Source organism: Rosa chinensis, chromosome 6 (genome assembly GCF_002994745.2).
Source record: "Rosa chinensis cultivar Old Blush chromosome 6, RchiOBHm-V2, whole genome shotgun sequence".
Taxonomy (NCBI): Eukaryota; Viridiplantae; Streptophyta; class Magnoliopsida; order Rosales; family Rosaceae; genus Rosa; species Rosa chinensis.
This window is the reverse complement of record NC_037093.1, coordinates 11,129,515-11,152,124: the sequence shown is the minus strand read 5'-3', so window position 1 is coordinate 11,152,124 and position 22,610 is coordinate 11,129,515. Positions and strand designations below refer to the sequence as shown.

The 22,610-nt window shown below is 35.4% G+C and overlaps 1 protein-coding gene across 1 annotated transcript; it reads right to left on the bottom strand.

Moving 5' to 3' along the window:
• Positions 1–18,803: 18,803 nt before the first annotated feature.
• Positions 18,804–22,405, bottom strand: LOC112172320 (DNA-directed RNA polymerases II, IV and V subunit 3). The gene is made up of 3 exons (XM_024309612.2): positions 21,880–22,405; positions 21,324–21,561; positions 18,804–19,345 (listed from the first exon to the last, which is right to left on the bottom strand). Exons 1-3 carry the CDS (start codon positions 22,323–22,325, stop codon positions 19,073–19,075), a joined length of 957 nt encoding a protein of 318 aa, XP_024165380.1. The 5' UTR covers positions 22,326–22,405; the 3' UTR covers positions 18,804–19,072.
• Positions 22,406–22,610: the final 205 nt, after the last annotated feature.

Below are 22,610 nucleotides of genomic sequence, written 5' to 3'. Positions count from 1 at the left end.
TTTTTTTCTACGTTGTTGTTAAAATTGTTGCTATAAAATTTGTATAAGTCCACTAGTGACGATATTACATTACATATATATTGCTTTTACTTAACCACTCTGCTGAATTATAGTATAGGTTTTATTTCAAATGACATCGGTATCGGTAGTGTTTAGGAATAAACTATCGAGTTATATGTTATTGTGCTTCTTTTTCAATACGAGATTTTTGTTTTTGTTTCTACATATTCTTAGCGTGTATCAAGCCACTCGCTCTCAACAAGTGATACAGTAGAACTTGACTAAAACAGTAAAAATTGATGTGAATTTTTACTGTTTCTACATATTCTTAGTGTGTATCAATTCGCTCACTCAACAAAAGTTACAGTAGAATTTAACTAAAACTTGATGTTGGACAAGAAATTTTTGGACACCAACTGATTGCAACAATACTTAACTAAAACATGTTACCTAGTTGGTGGTTATTCGTCGAACTGGCGGTTGACATCTCATCAGCGATCTGGCCTGATCTTGCAAGATGGTGGTGTTGGTATTGCCCTACCAATTGAGCTATATCATTTTATTATATTTTACTTTGTATTGTAATCACTGTTAGATCTTAATGATGTACAGTTTCTAGAATTTACAGTGACCGATAAACAAGAACTTTCTTGAGTTCCCCATGGTGTGACTTCCCCAATCACTAAGAGCAATTGCACCAATGGTCTAATTGGCAGACCAAATAATTGATAAGGACAAAATGATGAATGCAACGGCAAAATGGGGGTGTTCATTTTTAGAACTGAAAACGGACATACCATAGAACTGAAAACGGACATACCACATCAAATTAAACTAAACCGATGCTTTTGGTGCGATTCATATATGTGTTTTTCTTATTGCTATTTTTCATTTCATTGAGTTGTAACTTAGTTTTAATTGTACTTAATTTTATTTACTTATTATTTAAAAAAAAAACTTTTAACTCATCTCACTCTTACATGTGCGAGTGAGAATTGAATCTATGACCTTTTCATTTCATTGAGTTGTAACTTAGTTTTAATTGTACTTAATTTTATTTACTTATTTTTTAAAATATTTTTTATAGGTTTAAATTATAGAATAAATTATAATAAATTCAATTCTACTATCTTGTTGATGTATGTTTATAACTAATTATATACAATCACAAATGAAGGAGTAAACTTTTTTTATTTTATCAAAAATAAGTATTAAATCATTAAAGTCAGTGTGGCCAAAATTAATCGAAATTGAACTTAACTAAACCGATTTATCAGTTAACCAATATAGTTGGTTAACTAAATTTTTCGTGCAGTTTTGTTAGTAAGAAAAAACCGAACCTATTGAACCAAGTCCACGCCTACGGAAAAGTACTGCTCGACCAATCGGTTAGCCCCTACCAAGTTGACTGATTGGGTGATTGAAAATTGGTCACCGCATTGCCTAATTTTGGCGGTGAAATCCACAGGTTGGATATGAAAATTATCAATGGTTATTTAATTAAAATCGTTGAATCTGAGATCTGATGGTTTTAATTAAATGACTATAGTAACTTTATTTTACCCTAAAAATTATTCAGAAAAAAAAATTTCAACATTTCTTTTTGCAAAATTTATTATATTGAAGTTTAAAGTTATATTTGGCTCTTACTAATTATTGTGGTATATAGAACTTAATTTCTTAGAAAAGAAAAAATTAATTAAATATATAAATTTTTTATATAAAATATTATATCATTATTCTCATTTATGAATTAATTTATTAATCAAATTTTAAGTTTAATTGTAGCTTTTAGTTATATTTGGCTCTTACTAATTATTGTGGTATATAGAACTTAATTTCTTAGAAACGAAAAAATTAATTAAATATATAAATTTTTTATATAAAATATTATATCATTATTCTCATTTATGAATTAATTTATTAATCAAATTTTAAGTTTAATATTCTTTTGAATTATTGATACATTCAAATTTTAAAGTGTGGACAGCAAATCGACAGCTGCCAATATTTTTGTTTTTGGTCAAACAGACAGCTGCTAATTTGGTACACAAATTAGCAAATAGCAATTACCCTTAATGACTTAATCTATGAGTGCATTTGCTCTCAACCTTTTACTAAGAAAAATGGGGATCGGTTAGGCCAATTATTATGAGATATTTTAGTTAGTCCAAGACTTTTACTGGTTTGGAATTGGAGGGTCAACTCAGTAAAAGTTGAGATCCTTTTTTTTTTTTTTTTTTGAAGTGCAATCATGAAGGTGAGTTAGTTGGTGGATGGTTGAAAACTATTGTGAGAGGTGAAAACTTCCCATTCTCTATCACATGAGTGTCGTACCATTGATCCTTTTTTTCTGATCTGAAGTTTCGTACCATTTGATTACAGTGTACTAGTGCGTGCAGAAAATCTTAATCTGTCAAGTATGATTGATTAAAAAAAAAAAACATTTTGTAGGTCAAACCAAACCAAACCAAACCAGTCATATTATTCAAAATCATCACTCTGGCCACTACTGCAGTGGAAAATGATGCCTCTGCTTCTTGCTCAGGTGCGATCATGTGCCATTGCAAAAAGATATTATGTAGACACATGTAATTGGATTGCCTAAAAAATAAGATGTACTTGTATTTGCTTCTTTTGGTTATTTTATTTCATGTTGCTTCCATTTGTTTAATGTCTTGCCTTATTTGAGCTATAGCAAATTACCATATACAATGATCCTTTTTCTCAAGATTGTGCACGCATTATTAACTAATATTATCACTCCTTGCCAGCTATGTATGCATGCATGAGTTTGAAGATCTTAGCATTATATTAAACATTTTTTAGCAAATGATAATCATTTTGTTTTCCATTACTTTGCCCATGCTAGATATGTGACTATGATTATTTTTTCCCGTTATTTTGCCATGCTAGATTAGTGACTTGAGCATGTGAGCCTCATAGCCAGATATTGCAGCAATGTCTTTAGAACCTCTCCTTATTTTGCTGGATTGGACATATATTGATCAAATAACAAAACACACTTATCATTAGCTGACCTCTAAAAAGAACATACAACAATACCGGCTATAAAAACATCTACCATTTGGCGATTTTCCGGTAGACCATTAGGTTATTCACGAGATGAGCCAAATTAGGCTCACGGAGCAAATGAACAATCTTGGCCGAATTGGATCCACATTCGAAGAGATCAAGTGAGCAACCAAAAAGTAACCGTGGGCACAAATGGTGCTACACCGATGCCGGTCGATCAGGTTCACCGCGGAGGCACCACCTTGAGCTAGCTTAGTCGTTGCCAATCAATCCATCATAGCTTTGGTGCAGCCATCAAGCCAAACCGAGATAAATAGGGTAGGGTAAAGTTAAAGTTTAAGCATCTCTCTTTGTTGTTGAGAATGCTCTACTTGATGACTCAACTTAGTGCCTATATAACCCCTTTATCCCAGCTTTAGGCCCCTGGGTCTGAGATTCATTCCCTAGCTACTTCGTTCTTTAATCCAATCTTTCCTTGTGTATAGTAATCGGATTAGACTAACTTAGCTATGTTGTACGCCATTACGGGATCTTTTTCAGGGTAAAGTAATGTGAAAGTTTTGTGACACCCATTACCCGTATAAAGTTGCACATTCTCTTGGTCATGCCCCTTTGCGTGGAGATTCATGATGCTCCATTTTAGTGGATCTTAATAGTGCATGCCTCATTCGCCCGGCCCTCCTAGCTTTCTTTGTTCTCTTAGCTTTTTTAATTAATTTTCTTCTTCTTCTTCTCCTGGTAACAATAAAAAGAAAAGTTAATTTTGCTTTCTTCACATGTTTTATGGTGATAGTATTTCATTTTATCTATTTGAATCGATTAGATCGATGAGTCTAAGTAGTGCATGCAAGCTCTTAGAAATTATATGATGCTCATTAGAAAGCAATGTCTTATTTTTCAAAGATTAATTAAACAGACTAATTTGAATCTTATTTCCCATCATATTACTATATTAGCAATCTAATTTGGTATGAGGGGAATATGGATGAAAAAACAAAAAACACAATGTCAAAACTTGTACCTTGATTAATGCCTATCACTATCTTTAATAATGAATGAAGCCATTATTCCTAATCTTTTCCATAAACCCTCCTATAAGCAATAGCAATGTGGCATATATTTGCCAAAGCAAAGTATTAAGTCTTCCCAAATCCCACTATACATAGAAAAAAAGCAAGAGATAGATTTTTGGTTTATGTTTTTGGATAGTAATTTTGATGGAGCACTCACTAAATCTATAAAAGGTAAAAAGACAAAAGGTGGGTTGATTTTGAATTTGGGAGACAAAATCTTTGATTTTGTGGGAAGATTGTCTTTGCTTTGTTCCTTTAATTTTTTTTAATTTTTTTTTGTCTCCCTCTCTACTTTAAGGTTGGTAGAATGCAGATGGTTGTATATGCATGCGAATAGTGATAATGATTCATGAAAGAGAGAGTTGTTCATTTGGAAGGGAAACAGCTTGCTCCCAAGGAGTGGTGAAGATCATTGAGGTCATTTTGTCCCCACTCCAATAATTGTAGAATAATATATATGATGGCTTAACTTTGCCTTGCTGATCTTAAAAACTTTGATATTTCTTGACCTGGTCTTTCTTCTGCATTACTAATTATTGTCTCATTAAATAGAATCACAAGAAATGGAATTGGAAACTAAATTCTGGAAAAACTAAATTCTTCTTTCCTCTGCTTCTGAACTTCTTCTTTAATCTCTTCCACAGCTGTAAAGATCAAAAGGACAACAAAGTAGAGGACCATTAATTCTGGATTGTGGGGTCTGTCTTTCAACAAAGATGAATCATATATAGATAGCCTCATGTACCGGCCCGGCCAGGGGCTTTGTTCTTCTGTAGAACATGGATACAACTTCCTCATATAGGGATTATAGATATATCATTTCTGTAGCCACTGCCATTTTCAGCTCCTTGATTTTTAGCGGACCTTTTGACTGAAATGCTCCACAAAAAGAAAAGGAACACAAATTATGATGGTCATCTCAACTTTTCATAATATCTCAAATTCTCAACCATCAATTATGAACATTGACATTTCAAACCATACTTCAGTGACTGCATAATGTGTTTTGGGTATTAAAGTAAGAGTGTGATTAATAAGTTAATTCCCAAAATACTGGTTCTTTCATTCTTTGAGATATATAGATTAAGATTCCACAATGGGAGTCTAAAATGTTATAACTATTCTGACAAAGAAATCATTTCTCTTGTATTTGTAATTACAGAAGTAATTTGCTCGTACGTACTTGTGTATAAGATACGTATAAGTGTATCCATTAGTAGATTCACAAAATCTTTTTTGAGAAAAATAAAATGCTAGAAGCTTATACATTAATATATTTGAAACATTTTTATCGAATGCATTTTGCTAAACTAAGTGTATGAAACAAACTATCAAGTTCATCTCTAAATTCTCAGCCTACTGAAATAGCTAAGGTGGGTGCATGCATCCTTATTGATATTTCTGTTTGCTGAATTATACAAAAAAAAAAAAAAACTGAAAATTACTTTATCGTTCTAGCTGGTGCTTTCCTTCTCACTTTTCTTGGTTTTACACACAACTACGTACATCTTCATATTTAGGCCTCTAAAAGTATAGTTTCCTTGCAATCTTCCCCATTTGCTGACGTGTCAGCCGGAAGATTAATTGCAATAGGTTGAAAACTAAGGTGAGGGGAAAGTTAAATGTGTACCCAAGGAGACAAAAAAGAAAAACAATGAAAGTTAAGGAAAATGCTGAACTTTAACCTTAAGATAATATACATAAATTTTTCAATCTGATTCCACAAAATGAATAACCTATATATTAAATAAGTAGATTCATTTCTGGTGTGTTTAGTTTTTGGGGTCACAAGGACGAACCTCAAACCTCAATGATATATATATATATATATATATATATATATATATATATATATATAGCAGGGCGTTCTGAAGAGGACGTCCGCACTTTCGCTAAAGTGCCGACGGAGCTGCTGCTGCAGCTTTCAGGGGGCGACTGGGCGGTGGGGCTTGCCTGACGGAGGCCAGAGGTATCCCAGACAGCTTCTGGGTAGCGATCGAGGTTGCAGGTTTTGGGCAGCGACCTCACCTGCAACTGCAATGTTCTGGGCAGCGCTGCAACCTGATCGCCAGCGACTCCACCTGATTGCAGACCTGTCCTTCCGGCAAGCCCCGCCGCCTGAAAGCTGCTGCAGCAGTGTTGTCCGCACTTTACCGAAAGTGCGGATGTCCTCTCTAGAACTGCAATTTACACAAACAAACCAAATCTGTCGAACTGAAACCGTTCTTGTACATTGTTGTAAATTGCAGTTTTGAATGCGTTAACGATCATCAATTTGACTGAAATTTTGCAGAGATGATTTATATATTAGGACATAAAAACTGAATAGTTAAGATGTGAATATGTAATCGTAAAGTGGTCAAAAACTGGAAATCTATACCTAAGCTTAGGTAAGAACATCCTTAGCCAAGAAGGACTGTGTGTGTGTACAGTCTTTTTTATGCTAAGGACCTCCTTAGATTTTAAAATCTAAGGATTTTTTTTGAATAGACTCACTTTTCAATCGCATATTCACATCTTGACTGTTCAGTTTTTAGGTCATAATGCATAGATCAATTTTGCAAATTTTCAACCAAATTGATGATTGTTAAGATATCGAACTAAATTAAATTAATGAACGAATCAAATTTGTCCAATCTAAATCGTTGGTGCAATTAGTTACTCAAAGATAGGGTTTAGGGTTTCACCAAAACTATTCACAGTGATTGCATTGTTTTTTCTTCAGCTTTTGCTGAAACGTTTCCAGCTTCGATCTGGATCAATGTGGTAAATTATATGACAAACCGTTGACTATCTTACATGGAGGGGTCACACAATCACAAGATTAATTACTAGTCATTTCAGCCAAACATGTTAATGATCGGTCGATGTTCACAAACCTCAAAGATAAGATGTGCCCTACAGAGCTTAGATGATGAGATGCAGCTACCATATTGGCCCCAAGAAAATCAGAAAGGGAAGCCTCAAATTTTTGCAGCAGCCACAGCTCCCTTTTCTGAATTGGCATATACTACTACCATGCACATCCAATGCGTGACCCAAATTATTGTAAGTGCCAAACTGGCAAAGCCAATGCATGTCCTTCAATTCAAATCTCTCTTCTGTTGAACGGTTAATATTATTTGACATTATACTCTGCACAGATCGATTGCGCATCCTATGTGATGGTCACTGTCTCTCATATAATTCCAAACCCAGAAACCACAGTTTCACCCCTACATATTCATCTCTACATGTGAAAACTAGTTGGTTCTACACCTAACATAATGTTGGCCAATCTAGGGTTCATTGAAAGGCTTTCTCAAAGCAATTTATGACCAATCTAGCTCAACCAGACAATAGTACTAATTGAACTGAGCTCCACCCTGTTCATGGCCACTTGGTTTTCTGACCATTTAATGTACCCTGGAATTCAATAAGTAGTGGAAGCTGGGCAAACCTTACAAAACCAAAATCTCATACTAGGACCGTTTTACTGTAAAATCTCCTTCAATGAGCCCCAAAATGGGTTCCCCTCATGTGTGACATGCTCACATTTCTATATAGAGGGGTCCAAGGGGAAGAAAATGATGAAGGAGAATAGACAAGGACCATTCTCTCTATGTATATAGAATTTATGTTAAGATCACCCTTAATGTTTATGAGATAGGTGGTCCAAAATCCGAAGATTGATTTCTCTCTGGGAAATCACTATGTAAGTACGTAGTGTTTTGATAGGGTTCTTTTCACCATCCAAGGTTGAAATTAGTTTCATTCTGAACAGTACTACGTACCAAATTAATGTGTATCTATTTACACAGAGAACCTGCAAATTAGTGATTATTAGTTTTTTCTTGATAGGAACCTTAAAAACTAGTTACTCGTTACTAAATCATGCATGAAAGAACTTGTATAATATACAAGACTTAATTATTGCGCAATCATGCTCATTATTTTTCTTGTATGGTATACTGATTACTTTAGGATATGTTAAAATTTCAGGATTATTAAGAACTAGATTCTTTTCGTTATCTACATCTTTCTATCCTTAATTCTTTAAAATTAGTGCTATGTTAGTTGGTATTAGATTCGCACTTCAGATTTCCATTTCCCATTCCTAAAAAATAACCTAATGAATAAACACCAATTGAGGGGATTTCGGGAGTTTAGTAGTAGATTGAGCTCCATCATGCTGACATTGATGTTGGCTAGCCATTGAAACTGTCATTGCTTCACTTGATAGAGTAGGCTCAATCCTTGATGTAGATTGTACCCTCAATCTTTGAGCTATATTGCTTATGGGAGCTCTTTTAATGAGGACCACTAAAATGAGAACTACTTGAAGACTTTCTAATCAATAATTTAGGAGACTCACTGTTCAGATTATATTACGGTAAATCAATCATTAGATGTTTATATATGTATAAGTAGATCAGTTCTAAAAGTTTTATTCCAAATTTCTAATCGTTAAAGTATCAAACTAGATCAAATCAATGGACGAACCAAATCTGTCAAACATGAACCGTTCACGTTCATAACTAATAATTCACTATTATGAATGTCGTAACGATTTTCAAGTTAGTTGAAAAATTGCATAAATAATCTATACATAAATATCTAAACATCTAACAGTTTATCTGTGGAAATGTGATCGAAAAATGGGTCTAACACAAAAGTCCTCAACTATTTCTCATTTTAGTGGTTTTCATTAGAAGGGCTTTCGTCACTTACATATGGTGGTCGATGCTGTAGATATTTTGCTTAACTTAGAGCTGTTATTTCTCGGAAAAAGGGGGAATTGAACTTCGAGCTATTTAAGTTAGAGTTATCCTACTCCCTAATTCTTCTCTCGATTGTCATTTTTAGTTCTTTGCACTCATCTTGTTGTCTCCTTCTTTCTATTCCTAAATCTCTTCTTTTACATCCTCCCCTACTTTACATCTCTTCTCAATCTCTGCACTAAATTTCTAATCCCTCAATTGGTGCTAGGCTAGTACGTAGAACAGTTTATTTTTAAACATGAATAGTAAAAGACATTGCATTTTTCCAGCCATAGACATGAGTTGGGATCAAAATGAAAACGATCATTCAAACCATAAAGATACAGTATACATTCGCTATTAACCACGAAGTTGTAAATAGAAATTTACCAGCAACCACTGTAAAGCCAAATAGGGTTCTAGACCAGAGGGGTAAATGGTCCCTATTCTCTTCTTTCTGTTTAGGGTGAAATTTATTGCAAAGCCAAAAAGGGCACCCATTCTGGGCTCTAGAGTCCCTTTATGTAATCAGAAGATAAGGACAAGAGAAGTTTTAGAGGGTCGTGAAGGGGGGTCAGCCTTTGCCTGTCCCATATCTGTGAAACTTGGCTGCCATTCTGTAAGCATGTCTGGTTTCTCAGACAAAGATTTGGGTATCTTTTGACAGAGCTAGGAGCCTAGGAGTTACCCACCACCCCTCGTCAACAAATGTATTGATTCAAAGGGTTTTTTTGGACTTCAGAAATTCTAAGCTTGGTCCATCTCTATACTATAGTAAAAGGTGTTAGGTGACAACTTGAAATGCCCATCCAATACAAGGCCCACTGGTTAATAGAATGACAATTTCTGCAGGTCCACAAGGAATAAATTGACAACTATATTTCTGAAAACCTCCATTACTTCCACTTCCAACTGATTTATATTTTATAGAACACATCCAAGGAGGAAGGAATTCTCTCTTTTGGTCTTGAAATCAATTTTTCCAAGTGAATATTTACTTGATACATAAATGTTATGAATAATGAAAGAATTGGGCCCTTGTATTTATGATAGATAGTTTTAGGTCGATTGTATCTATAACTACATAACATACACTAATTAACATCTGTTTATTAAGTCAAAGAACAAGGATTGAGAGATAGCAGTTACATTTACTCAAACTTTTCTTAATTTAAAGTGCTTAGCAATTTTACACATTTTAAAAAATGTAAGCACAAAAATATTTGTCAAAATGCCTGTTAATGGATAAGGAAGTACCCAGATTGCAATTAAAGTCTTAAAAAAATCGCCTCAAAAACAGTTAATGTAAAACAACTGAAAAAACGAGGCAAACCTATCTTGTCAAAAAACTCCTCAGAGAGGTTCATAAGGACTATATGATTCTCGTGATGCATTAATGGTTCATGGGGCATATAACCAATCAGTTAAAGGGTATCCCTACAACAAAACGGAATTACATTTCAAAATCTCTACAAAGGACCACAAGAACATGTGTCCACCACCACCTTAAGAACCCGTGTGTTTACTTCACATAGCTGTTGCCCGAAGAATTGAGGCACCTTGTTGGGATTTAGATATTAACATATGGTGTAATAATGTGACATGGACTACACAATTCCCATGTTTTGTAATGTGATATAGACATTATTAAACGACCAATATATTTAGAATTATATATGAATTAAATGAAACAACTAGGGTCTTAGACTTTAGAGTTTATCACTGACTTAGTGGAAACAAGAGGTTCTGGCTTTTATATATGTAGCCTCATACCTCACCCTGCAACTCCAAAAATGGTATTATAATTTTGGCCCACATTTCCTACTAAAAACCAGAGCCCGTGACCATTGTCATAGTATACCGGTCAAAGTTGGTATGCCATCTACTCTTTCCCTTGGGCAGAAACACAGATGAATAGATAACAATAAGGGCATCTCCAACAATAGAGTCAAAAGTCAAAATGACTACGTTGCTTTTTTTTTCATCATCTCCAACCCAAATTAAAAGGGTGTCAAAATGGCTTTTGAGTCATAGCTTGAGTCAAAATGACTAAATGACTAAGGAATGAAGGTAGAAAGCCAAAATGACTTAGGAGAAGAAGGCTGGGTCCCACCTTCCACTATTTAAAATGAGTTGCTCTGATTCACTCCTCATGAATTCGATTCAAAATAGAATGCCAAAATTAATTGATATCAAAAATTAAAAAATAAATATATAATTATTTAATTTCTAATCTAACAGTGAGAAAAATGCGATGAATTAAATTCAATGGCTAATAATAGAGTAATGTAGTTTTAAACGAGAAAAACTTGAAAAAATAGAATAAAAATTTCTATAAAAAAATTAAACGACGATATATTATATAAGATTATTATGTATGATATATAAATTCATATTGTAGTTAAATAATTATCTAAAATAATTAAAATTATGAAATGGGTATGACTTTTGACTAAAGGGGGTTGGAGATGCAAAATATAAATGAATAGTAATGACACTAGGGGTGTCAAATTTTCCAAATGACTTTGGCTTTTGACTAAAGGGTTGAAGATGCTCTAAAGGAGAAGAAGCTTCATTCATCACAACGATCTTATTGTTTTACACTTTTTTGGGACTTGGCCACATGAATTCCTGGAATTATGAGTATGTAACATAAATGACTTATTCTGCCATGTTGTAGAAAACGTCATAAACTTGTCAAGTTTCTTATATCTTCTTGCGAAGTATTCTGTAAAGGCGGGTCTAGGTGTAGGTAGTTTTAGGTCATTTTTCGAATAATTTGTCTAAAACATGACAATACAAAGACGACACTATCTACTCAAAAATCAAAATGTGATCAGCTCTGCGGGGTCTAGTTGTAGGTAATCCTAGGTCATTTATTTATTGTATAACATTTTGTATAGTACACTAAGAATTTAGGGGAAGTTCTAGATCAAATTCCTATAAAATTTTAATGAAAAAAAAAATCCAAATATTTTTTTTTTTTATCACTCTACACCTAATGAATTTCTTTGTTCTAAGAATTACACAAATTACCACTATTTAAATTTGACAAACATTAGTGTTAGCCAAATAACCACCCTTAAGTATAATGAGTACATGTAATAATATAAGAATTTAAGAAAAGTTGTCGAACCCACGAGGATTGGATTCATTTCACTAGCTAGGGTATTAATCTAAGGAGAGCTAGAATATGCTAATGAACAATTACAAACCTAAATTCACAAGGAAATTTAGGCTCATAGTGAGTATGTGCATTGTGGTGGTAGTGAAATTATATGTTGGATAGAGTGGTGAACCAAATTAAAATAAATATTCAAATGTAAACTAAACTACTTTAAAATAAACTAGTAATATAATGGATGAAGTTAGAAGTTGGATTATCTACCACTAACCTCCCTTGCAAGTATTGAAGTTCAAATAAAAGTGATGCTATTCTAATTTCCCAATTACCCTCTTTGCATCCGGATAAGACTACAAATGCTTAACTCATTTAATGTTATCAATTCTAATCAGATAAGTGTTTGCCTCAAAATCGTCTCTGCCGAAATGAGGGCCGAGGGACTTGTGGTTGAATCATCCTTCTAAATTACGCGGGCGTGCCAACTAGCGGCCAAATGGTCGACTGAGGTTCAGATCTGATTTGCGCTTGTATCTGACTACTTTCAAGTGATTGTAGGCCGAGGAAGGAACCCTCTCGGCCGTTAGGTTCTAAAGCCTCTGTTGCAAGGATTTCGATTAGGCATCAATTCTGACCGGGATCTTCTATCATGTCCACTTCTTGGGTAAACTCAAAGGTTCGGGTGACAAGCGAGAGATCTATCGGGTGAAGGTACTCGCAAATCACAGTGAAGACGAAGGTGAAGTGGACTCGATTGTCAAAGCGTTGTGAGATGATATGTGTGTGAACAACGAATCGCATCAATCCAATCCGAACTGACCGAAAGAGATCAATGGACGATAATTCTACGTTACGAACTACTCCTAAATGTGAAAAGTAAAGTACATATAAAGTAAACAAACAAGAAAGTAAAGTGCTTGAATGTCAAGTATTGAATTGAAACTAAGAAACTAGAAATGAAAATGAGTTATGAAAGTTGAATCGAAGGCAAAGTACCTATGAGATGGTAAGAGAAAAGTTTGTGAGTAAAAGTTGTATATTGATTTGTTTGTGTGGTGCAAGACCCTTTACAATGAGTTACAGAGTGCTATATATACAAATCAAAACCCTAGCTAACTTGTCCTCCAAGACGTGGAATTTAATTAGGATTATTCTCCTTCCTTTTAGGATTGATTCATCTCATAAAGCTTTGACTTGGCCAATATCCAAAATCTTCACAATTGAAACCATTAATTGACTTGAACTCCTTCCTTGAGAGGATTCCTTTTTTTGAATGGATTCTCGACCGAAATTACTGTCAGTTGGATTTGGCCGAGCACATTTTTAACCTCTTCTTAGCCCGTTTGTGTAGTTGCCCACATGAACTTGGGTCGTCCAACTTCGTGTCTACGCGATCTATTTTTCTTCATATTTTTGGTCATGTGCCCTAAAATCTTGAACCCCTACTAATGCCTTCATCTCAACCGTACATCTTGAAAGCTTCTAATCTTGGCTGAATGACCGAACAATACTTTTATTTTGGTCGAACGACTCAATGTATCTCTAATTGATCTCCAAGTCTATTACACATGGAATTGCTAAAATCAGGTCCAAACAATAGATAAGTCTAGAATTAACTACCTAAGAACAAATCCTATTACTGGTTAAGACTCAATTCATTGTTCCTAGATGCATAAACCTTTGAGTTTAGATAATCATGCAAGCAAACCAATCCTAGATCTAGGTGATTTTAACTCAACCTTCACATGCACATAGAGGATGCTATCATGCTATCAATGCTTAAAGTTAACTACTCCTAAAACATTTTTTCATGAAATGACAAACATAACACATTCAAAGTAGTTAAGTTTGAATGAATGCATTCACTTCTTGAATTAGCATATGAAGATGAAAATCACAAATAACATCAAATGTAAATTAAAACAACAATTCATACAAGTCTGGATAGGGCTTTCAACCCTATCTCCAATAAAGAAACTACTCACTCATAATCATACAAATTAGCATCAAATCTATAAAGTACATCAAAGTAAATTAAAGAGTTTAGGAAATAATGAACTAGTTGAAACTTGACAAATCAATGGCTAGCTCTTCCCTTGTTTTCCTCCTTCAATGCTTCTTGAATCCTCCTTGATGATGGAATGGATGGATGATGAACTTCTTGTTGATGATCAATGAAATGGTGATGAAGATATGATGCTTCTTTGACTAACTTTAAGTGGTAGTGATGAAGTAGTGGTGGTGGTGAACTGGTGATGGAGTTTTTGGTAGTGGAAGATGGTAATTGTGGTTGTAATGGTGGTGATGGATGAGATGGGGTGGTAAGAGGAGTATTGGTTTTATGGATTTGGATTTTGGGAGGTAGATATGGAGGTTTTGTGGAGGAGATGAAGAGAGAAAGAAGATGTAATGGGGTGGTATGAGTGGTGGTTTAAGGGTGTAATGAAGTGATGCTTATATAAAGAAGAGAGAGAGGAGTAAAATGATGAATGGAAGCAAAAAAGAGTAGCTCAAGCATTGTAAGAAGCATGGAGGTGGAGTATGAGAGTGGTAATAGATCCTAAAAACAAGAGAAAAATGTATGGAAGAGATGAAATAAAAAGAGAGAAGTAATGATGAGCTATTAGAGTGTATAGAGTAGAAAAAGATGCCTAGGGAGAAGAGGGAAGCAACTAGCTCTGTTTATTGTGCATGTGAAGCATGAAAATGAAGAGTGTTGGAGCGGTTTTGGGTCACCAAAGTCAAAGTGACAAGCATGGGAGAGAGTACATGAGAACGCCTATTATCCAAAGGATAACATGATGGATTAATCTTGCCGTAATCTTGTAGGATTCTTCTAGGACTCTCTTTGATAACTTTAGCATCATAAACCTTCCAAAAATGCACAGCAAACCAGTTCAAAAAGGATTCTTAGCCAAGTTACCCTTATTTGACTAGGATTTGTTTTCTGCTTCTGAAGCTTCATTCTTGGACTAGCTTTGACTTGCTGTTGCCATGTTTCTGGATGGTTGTCGACTCCTACATACTATGTGACATCATGTCTTCTATAGTGATCAAAAATCTTCAAGAAACTCCTAGTAAGTTGCCGGAAAAGATCTCTGAAAAAGATTCGTGAAAAGCTAACAGTTTCTGCTTTCTCGGGAAGCCTAATTTGAGTGTTAATTCCCGCTTCCTTAATGGCATTTCTGACCAGCTCTTGAGCTCATGTTGTACTACAACATCATGTCTTGAAGGAATGATAGCCCTTTCTGCAAGACTCTACTTGAAATATTGCAAGAAAGCCTCTCCAAAACTGTTCCTAATAATCTGATTCTGTTTTCTGCTTTACAGCCACTATTTTGCACAATGATTTCTGTGGACTTCCCTTGTGATTTCCGGCCAAATGAGTGATCAAACTTAGTCCTTTGCATTAGTAATTCATGGTCCATAGTTTCATTGCTACATTTAAACTGCTATTTTTCTGGGATTGCTTCACGAAGTACTTGTGCCACCAAAATTGGTGGTGCAAGTAAAATTGGCTGGAATTTCACTTTTTCTCATCTTGTCAAGATTTTATACAAAACAAGGAATTAGATTATTCAACACTAAATTGGATTTTTAGAACAAGTAATTTTCATGTTCTAGGAAGCGCGCACACACACACATATATGAATTATGATCCAACAATTAGTCACTAGCAAGAAGGCCCTCTTTCTTCTTTTTTTTTTAAATGAATTTCATTGAATCAATTAACGATCATAATCGTTTCGAATGGCATCCCTTATAAATTCGGGAGCTATGACAAACCAAGTTTGGCTATACTATTTCTTAAAGCATGAGAAGTAAATCCATGAGCTATTGTATTTGCCTCCCTTGGTACATAATTAATTCCATAACCACCATTATTTTGCAGCACTAGTCTTAACTCATCCAGCAGCACACTCATTGTAGATAAATCCGGTTCAGTTGAATGCAGAGCTTGAACCAATAAAGAGCAATCAGATTCAAAAAGTACCTGCTCATGCTGTAATGCCACTGCCAAATTGATCCCTTCCCTTAACGCCACCAATTCTGCATGGAAAGGCTATGTTACCAAAGGAATAGGCCTAGTAGCATCAACTTGAAAGTCACTATTAGCATCTCGAATCACAACCCCAGCACCTCCCTTTTTTGTTGTCGGCTGGAAGGCACCATCAGAACTAACCTTCACCCAAGTCTCTTGTGTCCACTTCACAGATTGTCTCCTAGACTCTCTTGGCTGCACATTAACTTTTTTAAATTCCTCATACCTACCCATAGTGAGCTACACTGCCTTAGACACATGCGTCTCTTTTGCTCCCATAATTGACTATTTCTATTTTTCCAAATTCCCCATAAGAGCATCAAGAACCTAGCTATCTGCTTCTTTATCAAATTGGTGACTACACCCAAAAGCCAATCTAGAAAATTGATGCCGGACCCAATAGGCATCTACAACCCAGCTCTATGCCAAACTTCATGTGCATAGATGCAATCAACAAAAACATGCAAACTGTTTTCCAAATTATGAGGACAAAGGAAACACCACCCATGTAGGAAGAATAGATTTTTTATGGTCTCATTATTCCAGCACTTTTCATTAAACTCAATATTATTGTTAGAACTATGGAGTTTTTCTTTACAATTTGTTTGAATTCCAAGGTTTTATAGATTTAAATGAATGTGGAATTTTATTTTTGGTAATTTAAACTTTCTATTTTACAGGTACACTTTGTGTTTTTTTTGAAAGGGTACACTTTGTGTTTTGAAACTCTTAATTTTAGTTGTTAGGCTAGAACTCAAGGATTATAAGTTTTGGTTTGGAGTTTGGAACACAACTCTAGATTTTTATTCTTCATCGATTTAATTCAACCTGACTTAAATGTAGAGATTTAAGTTTTTATCCTAACTAATAGGTTGGAACTTTTTTTTAATTGCAACTTAAAGATTGAACGCATATGTTAAACTAACCTGACTTTTAGGAATTTTCATATCAACCTATTTATTAGAATCATTTTTCACATGAACCTTTTTCTTAGGTATTTTATCATTGCATGTTCACCATGTTTATTAGGTTGAAGGTCTCTATCTCATACCTATATGCATTTACCATCTACTAGGTACACTTAAAAAAAAGTAACAATTGAGGTGAATAACCATTAAATTAATATGACAATATACAAAAGAAAATTTTTAATCCTGAAACAAAATACTTTACCATAAAAAAATTCAAGGTACAATCATGACAATAGAAAAGATTTAAAAAACTAAATCTCATGAATAACATAGCTTATTAGTAGATGCCATACTTTTGAAAGCCAAAAATTAGAAAGAGAATATGGCTAAGGGTGGCTCTATTTAGATATTCAAATTTGATATTTGGACCTCCCTTATTTATTAAATCTCCAATTCACTTTTTTAAATACTTAAAAAGCTAAGCACACGTCTTTAATTTTACCAAAACACTCTTGAACAATTAAATCTATATCTTCAACAATTTGTTGTTCTTTTTATTTTTTATTTACTTTTAATCTCTATTAACTCAACAGACACACTTTAGAGAGACAAAAAATGATTCTAACTAACATTCAATGTTAAGTCAACCCCAATGGTTGTCGATAAGAAAAAATAATACCATATTTAATTGTAGATAATAAATTGTAGAAAATATGATAGAGAAGCTATTGGAACTATGAAAGAAAAATTATCAAAATTTTTACTTTTGCGTTCCTATAATACAGATTATGGAAGCTATTAGCTAGACTTTAAGTAACAACACAGGAGTTGCTCTAATTGTAGTAAAACTTCTCAACGAAATAAATTATGTGAGTAATAACATTTTGCCTCATAATCATATATGGTGATTGTTGTTGTTACAACATCTTGTATATATAAAATACCAAAAACCGTGCCTCTCTCTCTGTGTTAGGGTTAGATCTCTTGGTAGCGAGTCGAGCTCCTTGTATCCTGTAGTTTTTGGCTGGGGCTAGCATGTATGGCCTGTTTCTTTCTTCTCCTAGTGTTTTTTCACGGTCTATGTTCCTCGACTTTTCAGGGTCTATTATGGTTTCCGGCTATGACCATTTTTGGGTCTTCTCTCTGTGATGAGCTTCATCGATTTGTTCCTTGTCACTTGTCAGTGCATCTTGATGGAGCGGCCAGTTGTTTAGTCGGAATTGCATGTTGGTGGAGATGGTGATACTTGCCTTTCAAGGTACACCAGTGAGGGCTTCCGCTGAGGCAGAGGTTATTGCTTCGGGTCTTCCTAATACTTCCGCGGATTGTTGGATAAGTTCAACTTGGTAGCATCCCCCTCAGTAACTACTTGGGTACTATAAATTTTTCTGCTTATGACTGCTCTGTCATGGATTATTTTAGCAAAATATAGATGTACATCTATGATAAAAATTAGGTATAGCATGAGAAAAAAAAACATAAAAAAATCGTGTATCACATATGTATAGTACTTTCCTATATTTGAAAGTATGAAAAATTTAACGGCTCTCTTTCAAAAGTACGAATAGAAATAATTTTGTAAGTCAATACTTATATAATTCTTATACACGAGTACTACACAAAAAATGAATAACCAAGCATGAAAAAACGAATATAAATAAGAACGTTCACATTCCAATTTCGTCTCTCATCCTCGGGCCTCGCTCATACAATATAGTCTTTAAACTTGTTCCAAGAATTTCCACGTTACCCACAAGCCCTTCTGTTATTCTAACAGGACTGCTCCAAAATAATTTGAAACACACAAAAGGAGTCACAATGGTTGTGAGAAAATGATTTCCAAAAATCCTGTTACGTAAAGGTCTGCCATTCCACCTTATATAATCTAGCAAAGTACTTTATCGAGCGGCCATAGATTAATACTACTATCCTAGCACAAGGTGCTCAAGTGAGAGGACTCCCACAGAAAAAAGATATTAAACATCTGACAGAAATCCGAGGACATGGTTAGGGGATAATAGTTTAGCATCCAGTCTAATGAAATTAGTACAGGCAGTTATGAACATTTCCGACAAACAAAACGGAAGTCAATTGATCCCATAGACATCACATAAAGATCAATTTTTGAGCTTTGTTTACCCTCAATTAGATCATCCTCCTCGCATATGTGCACCTAACTCACCAAATTGATCATCAGCTTCAACAGTATCCTCTGAAAGGCGCACAGCATCAAGTTTCTGTTTCAGGATTTCTATGGCATTGAGCAGCAGCTGAGAAGCCTTAATTGCACCAGTAGATTCCACTGTGAATATAAAACTATCTTCTTTGGCAGTGATGTCCACAAGCCCAGGCTTCCCCATAGCTTCTGCTTTCTTGATCACTTCATCATCATAAGTGTATGCTTCAGGATCAACCACCAAGACCTTTGAGGTAAAAAGTACAAAAAAGAAAAAGAAAAAAGAGATTAACACAGGCCCAAAGTTAGCTCATGATAATCATAAAAAGGGGCAACAATGAACAGATTATCAAAATAAGAAAAAAACTGTTATTGACCTTTTTTAATTCATTGGAAATTCATAATTGAGCTTGTCTAAGCAAGTTGTTACGGCACAAGACAAGACAACATACAAACTAGCTAACAAATCACAGATCTAAATCTACTGAATATCACAGTTCCATTATGTGTACTCTGCCATTCAGATATATGTAAGGCAGAGAATAACTATATTAAATGCACTCCAGAAATTGGATCAAACCTGTAACACTTCTATCCTTAATTGAGATCCCCAAAATAAAGAATAAATAGAATTAATATATTAATGGTAGCTATAATTGCGCTATAATCATAGCACCACTCATCTGACAGATGGAAAATGACAAGGAACCTTTCCGGCTGTCAAAGTTGAATAAGCTAATCACATTATGTCAAATAATAGCACCATACCGGCATATCAACTTCACATAAAGTGATAAAATCAACATACAACAATTCAAATAACATGGGATGACCAAAGCTGAGATGAATCTCTAGAGAAACTTTGAAAAGTGGTGCTTTTCTATCTCTGAACTCAAATGCCAAACCACTGGTATCTATTCTTAATTACAGTACCTCAATTATAACCTATCAATCATGATGTGTTCCTTCCTAGACATACAATCTTGCTGCGAACATAATTTTCTCCAGTCCCTGCAGCCTAATAACGTTTATGGCATGGTCTCAGCAGAAGCAGTAAACATCTAATCACATACTACTGATGCCATGATGTAACTGTCACAGAAATCCTTTGAAAAGTGGATCAGTATTTGCAAAACTTACATGCTACAGGCTTATAAAGATGTTTGCTCATAAAAAGGTTTGATAACTACAGTTAGTTTCATACACATCACACTGTACCAAACAAAACTACACATCACCCACCCACCCCCAAAGAAGGAAAAGAAAAATGTCATATATAGCAACATACTATAAGATGAGTCATGACACGTCATGAGACATAATAATTACACTGATACATATGCAGGGGTCTAGAAAAACAAACTACACATCACCCACCCACCCCCAAAGAAGGAAAAGAAAAATGTCATATATAGAAACATACTATAAGATGAGTCATGACACGTCATGAGACATAATAATTACACTGATACATATGCAGGGGTCTAGAAAAACAAACTCAAATGGTGAGCAGTTGAGCACCAGTACAACAAATGAAATACGATACTACAGAAAACTCTTTACTCCCCAGCTAATTGTTTATATGTTCTTAAACCCTTAATATATTCACTGATATTCCATAATCTCTTCGATCCTGAATACTAAGTTCTGCAGAAATGTCAGATCCTACACTCCTTGGTTTACCTAGAACTGGTTGACCTTTTTCTAAGGCACATGCACCCTATTAGATGGTTCTGAAATTTCATGGGGTAAACAAGTTTACTTTCTTATATCCTTAAAGCTAAAGAACATGACACAGATTTTAGACATGAGAGAAGCCTAAGCCCAGTATATTTTAAAGGGAAATTGCAGAATTATAGCTTTGATGCAGGCATCTGCCTATAACACTATGCCAAACATTTCATACACATTAATCAATATAATGTACGCACAAGAATGAAAACAGTATAACAATCTTGTCCATCTCCTATGTCACCTGAGAAGCACCGAAGGTACACTAATACTGTATTAAACTTGTAATCATACTTGGTAAAGCTGAGCAAACATGGAAGCGCCTCTATGATTGAACCACTAATGCAAAAATCAGACAGCAGCACACCAAACACTAGAAAGGAACGACCTTTACGAGATGTTTCCAAGCCAAATTCAATGTTGACACAATTTAAATCTCTACACGCAATGCAACTATCATATCAAAATAAACACAGATGCAAACAAGTACCAACCTTGCCAGTACTAGGATCAAGCTCAAAGACTTTGGTAGGACTGCTATCAACCCAAGCTGTCTTCTCCTCGAGTGACAAAGTATCCATCATCTCCTCATTGATGCGAATGTCGGGTTCATACATGAAAGTGACAGTAGCCGCAGGTGACCACTTCGCATGATCTTTCCCAATCCCCTTTCTAGCAATAGCCCTCAGCCTCAGCTCTTGCCCCCTTCGCAACTTCACAATGATAATTCCTCTACACCACACAAAAGTATCCCGATTTCAACATACATTAATCAGATGGCCTCAAAATTCAACACAAAAGTTTACACTTGCAACCGAAATCAAACTAAATGGAAGCAATGCAATGTCGATTCAAACCCTACGAAACCCTAACTCTAAATGAGGGGCTGCATATCCCAATGTCAACATGCATTAATCATACGGACTCAATTCAACTCAAAAGTTTACACTTGCAATTGAAATCAAACTAAATGGAAGCAAATTCAAACCCTAAGAAACAAAAACCCTAAAAATATGAGCTTAGAGAGAGAGAGCGAGAGAAAGGGGAGACCTCTGTTCGGAAGCTTCGTAACCGGAGGCGTCGGAGAAATCGACGGGGACGACGGTGTGGTCGGAGCTGAGGAGTTCCTTGCTGGTGACATCTAGGGTTTGGTCGGAGTGGCAGCGGGCGCGGAGGTGAAACTCGACGGAGCAGTACTCGCACTGGCCGTCGCCGTCGCAGGCGTCGCAGTCACGTGAGAAGCGCATGCTCATGGCGCGGTCGCTGGTCAAGGGGATGAGGCCGAGGCGGTGGGCGATGAACTCGTCGTTGAGGACGGAGGAGTTGATTTCGATCTCGACGAGGTCGATGGCGACGGTGGGGACCTCGGCGATCATCACGCGCCGGAGCGCGTTGGCCACGCTCGCGTCGGTGTCGCGGAGCTCGAACTTGAGGTAGTCGTGCCTCATTTCACGGATTTTCACCCGCGGGAACCTCTGGTACGATTTCCCCTCCATCTCCTCTCTCTCTCTCTCAGACTGTCTGTTTGAGAGAGGGTTTTTAGTGAAAAGATTGAAATAGAGAAGGAGGGTTTTGGCGTTTGGGCTTGTATTTCATTTTACAATTCTTCCAAATCATTAAACTACCAATTTTGCCCTCTCTCGCTCTCGCTCTGGTCGATATTTCTGACCGCCTCTTATCACGCTATTAAAGATATGTCCCGCAAAATTGTGTCATTTTTTATCGTATGCGATTAAACTATCCTACAAGCAGAAATATTGATGTAACAGGATATGAGACTT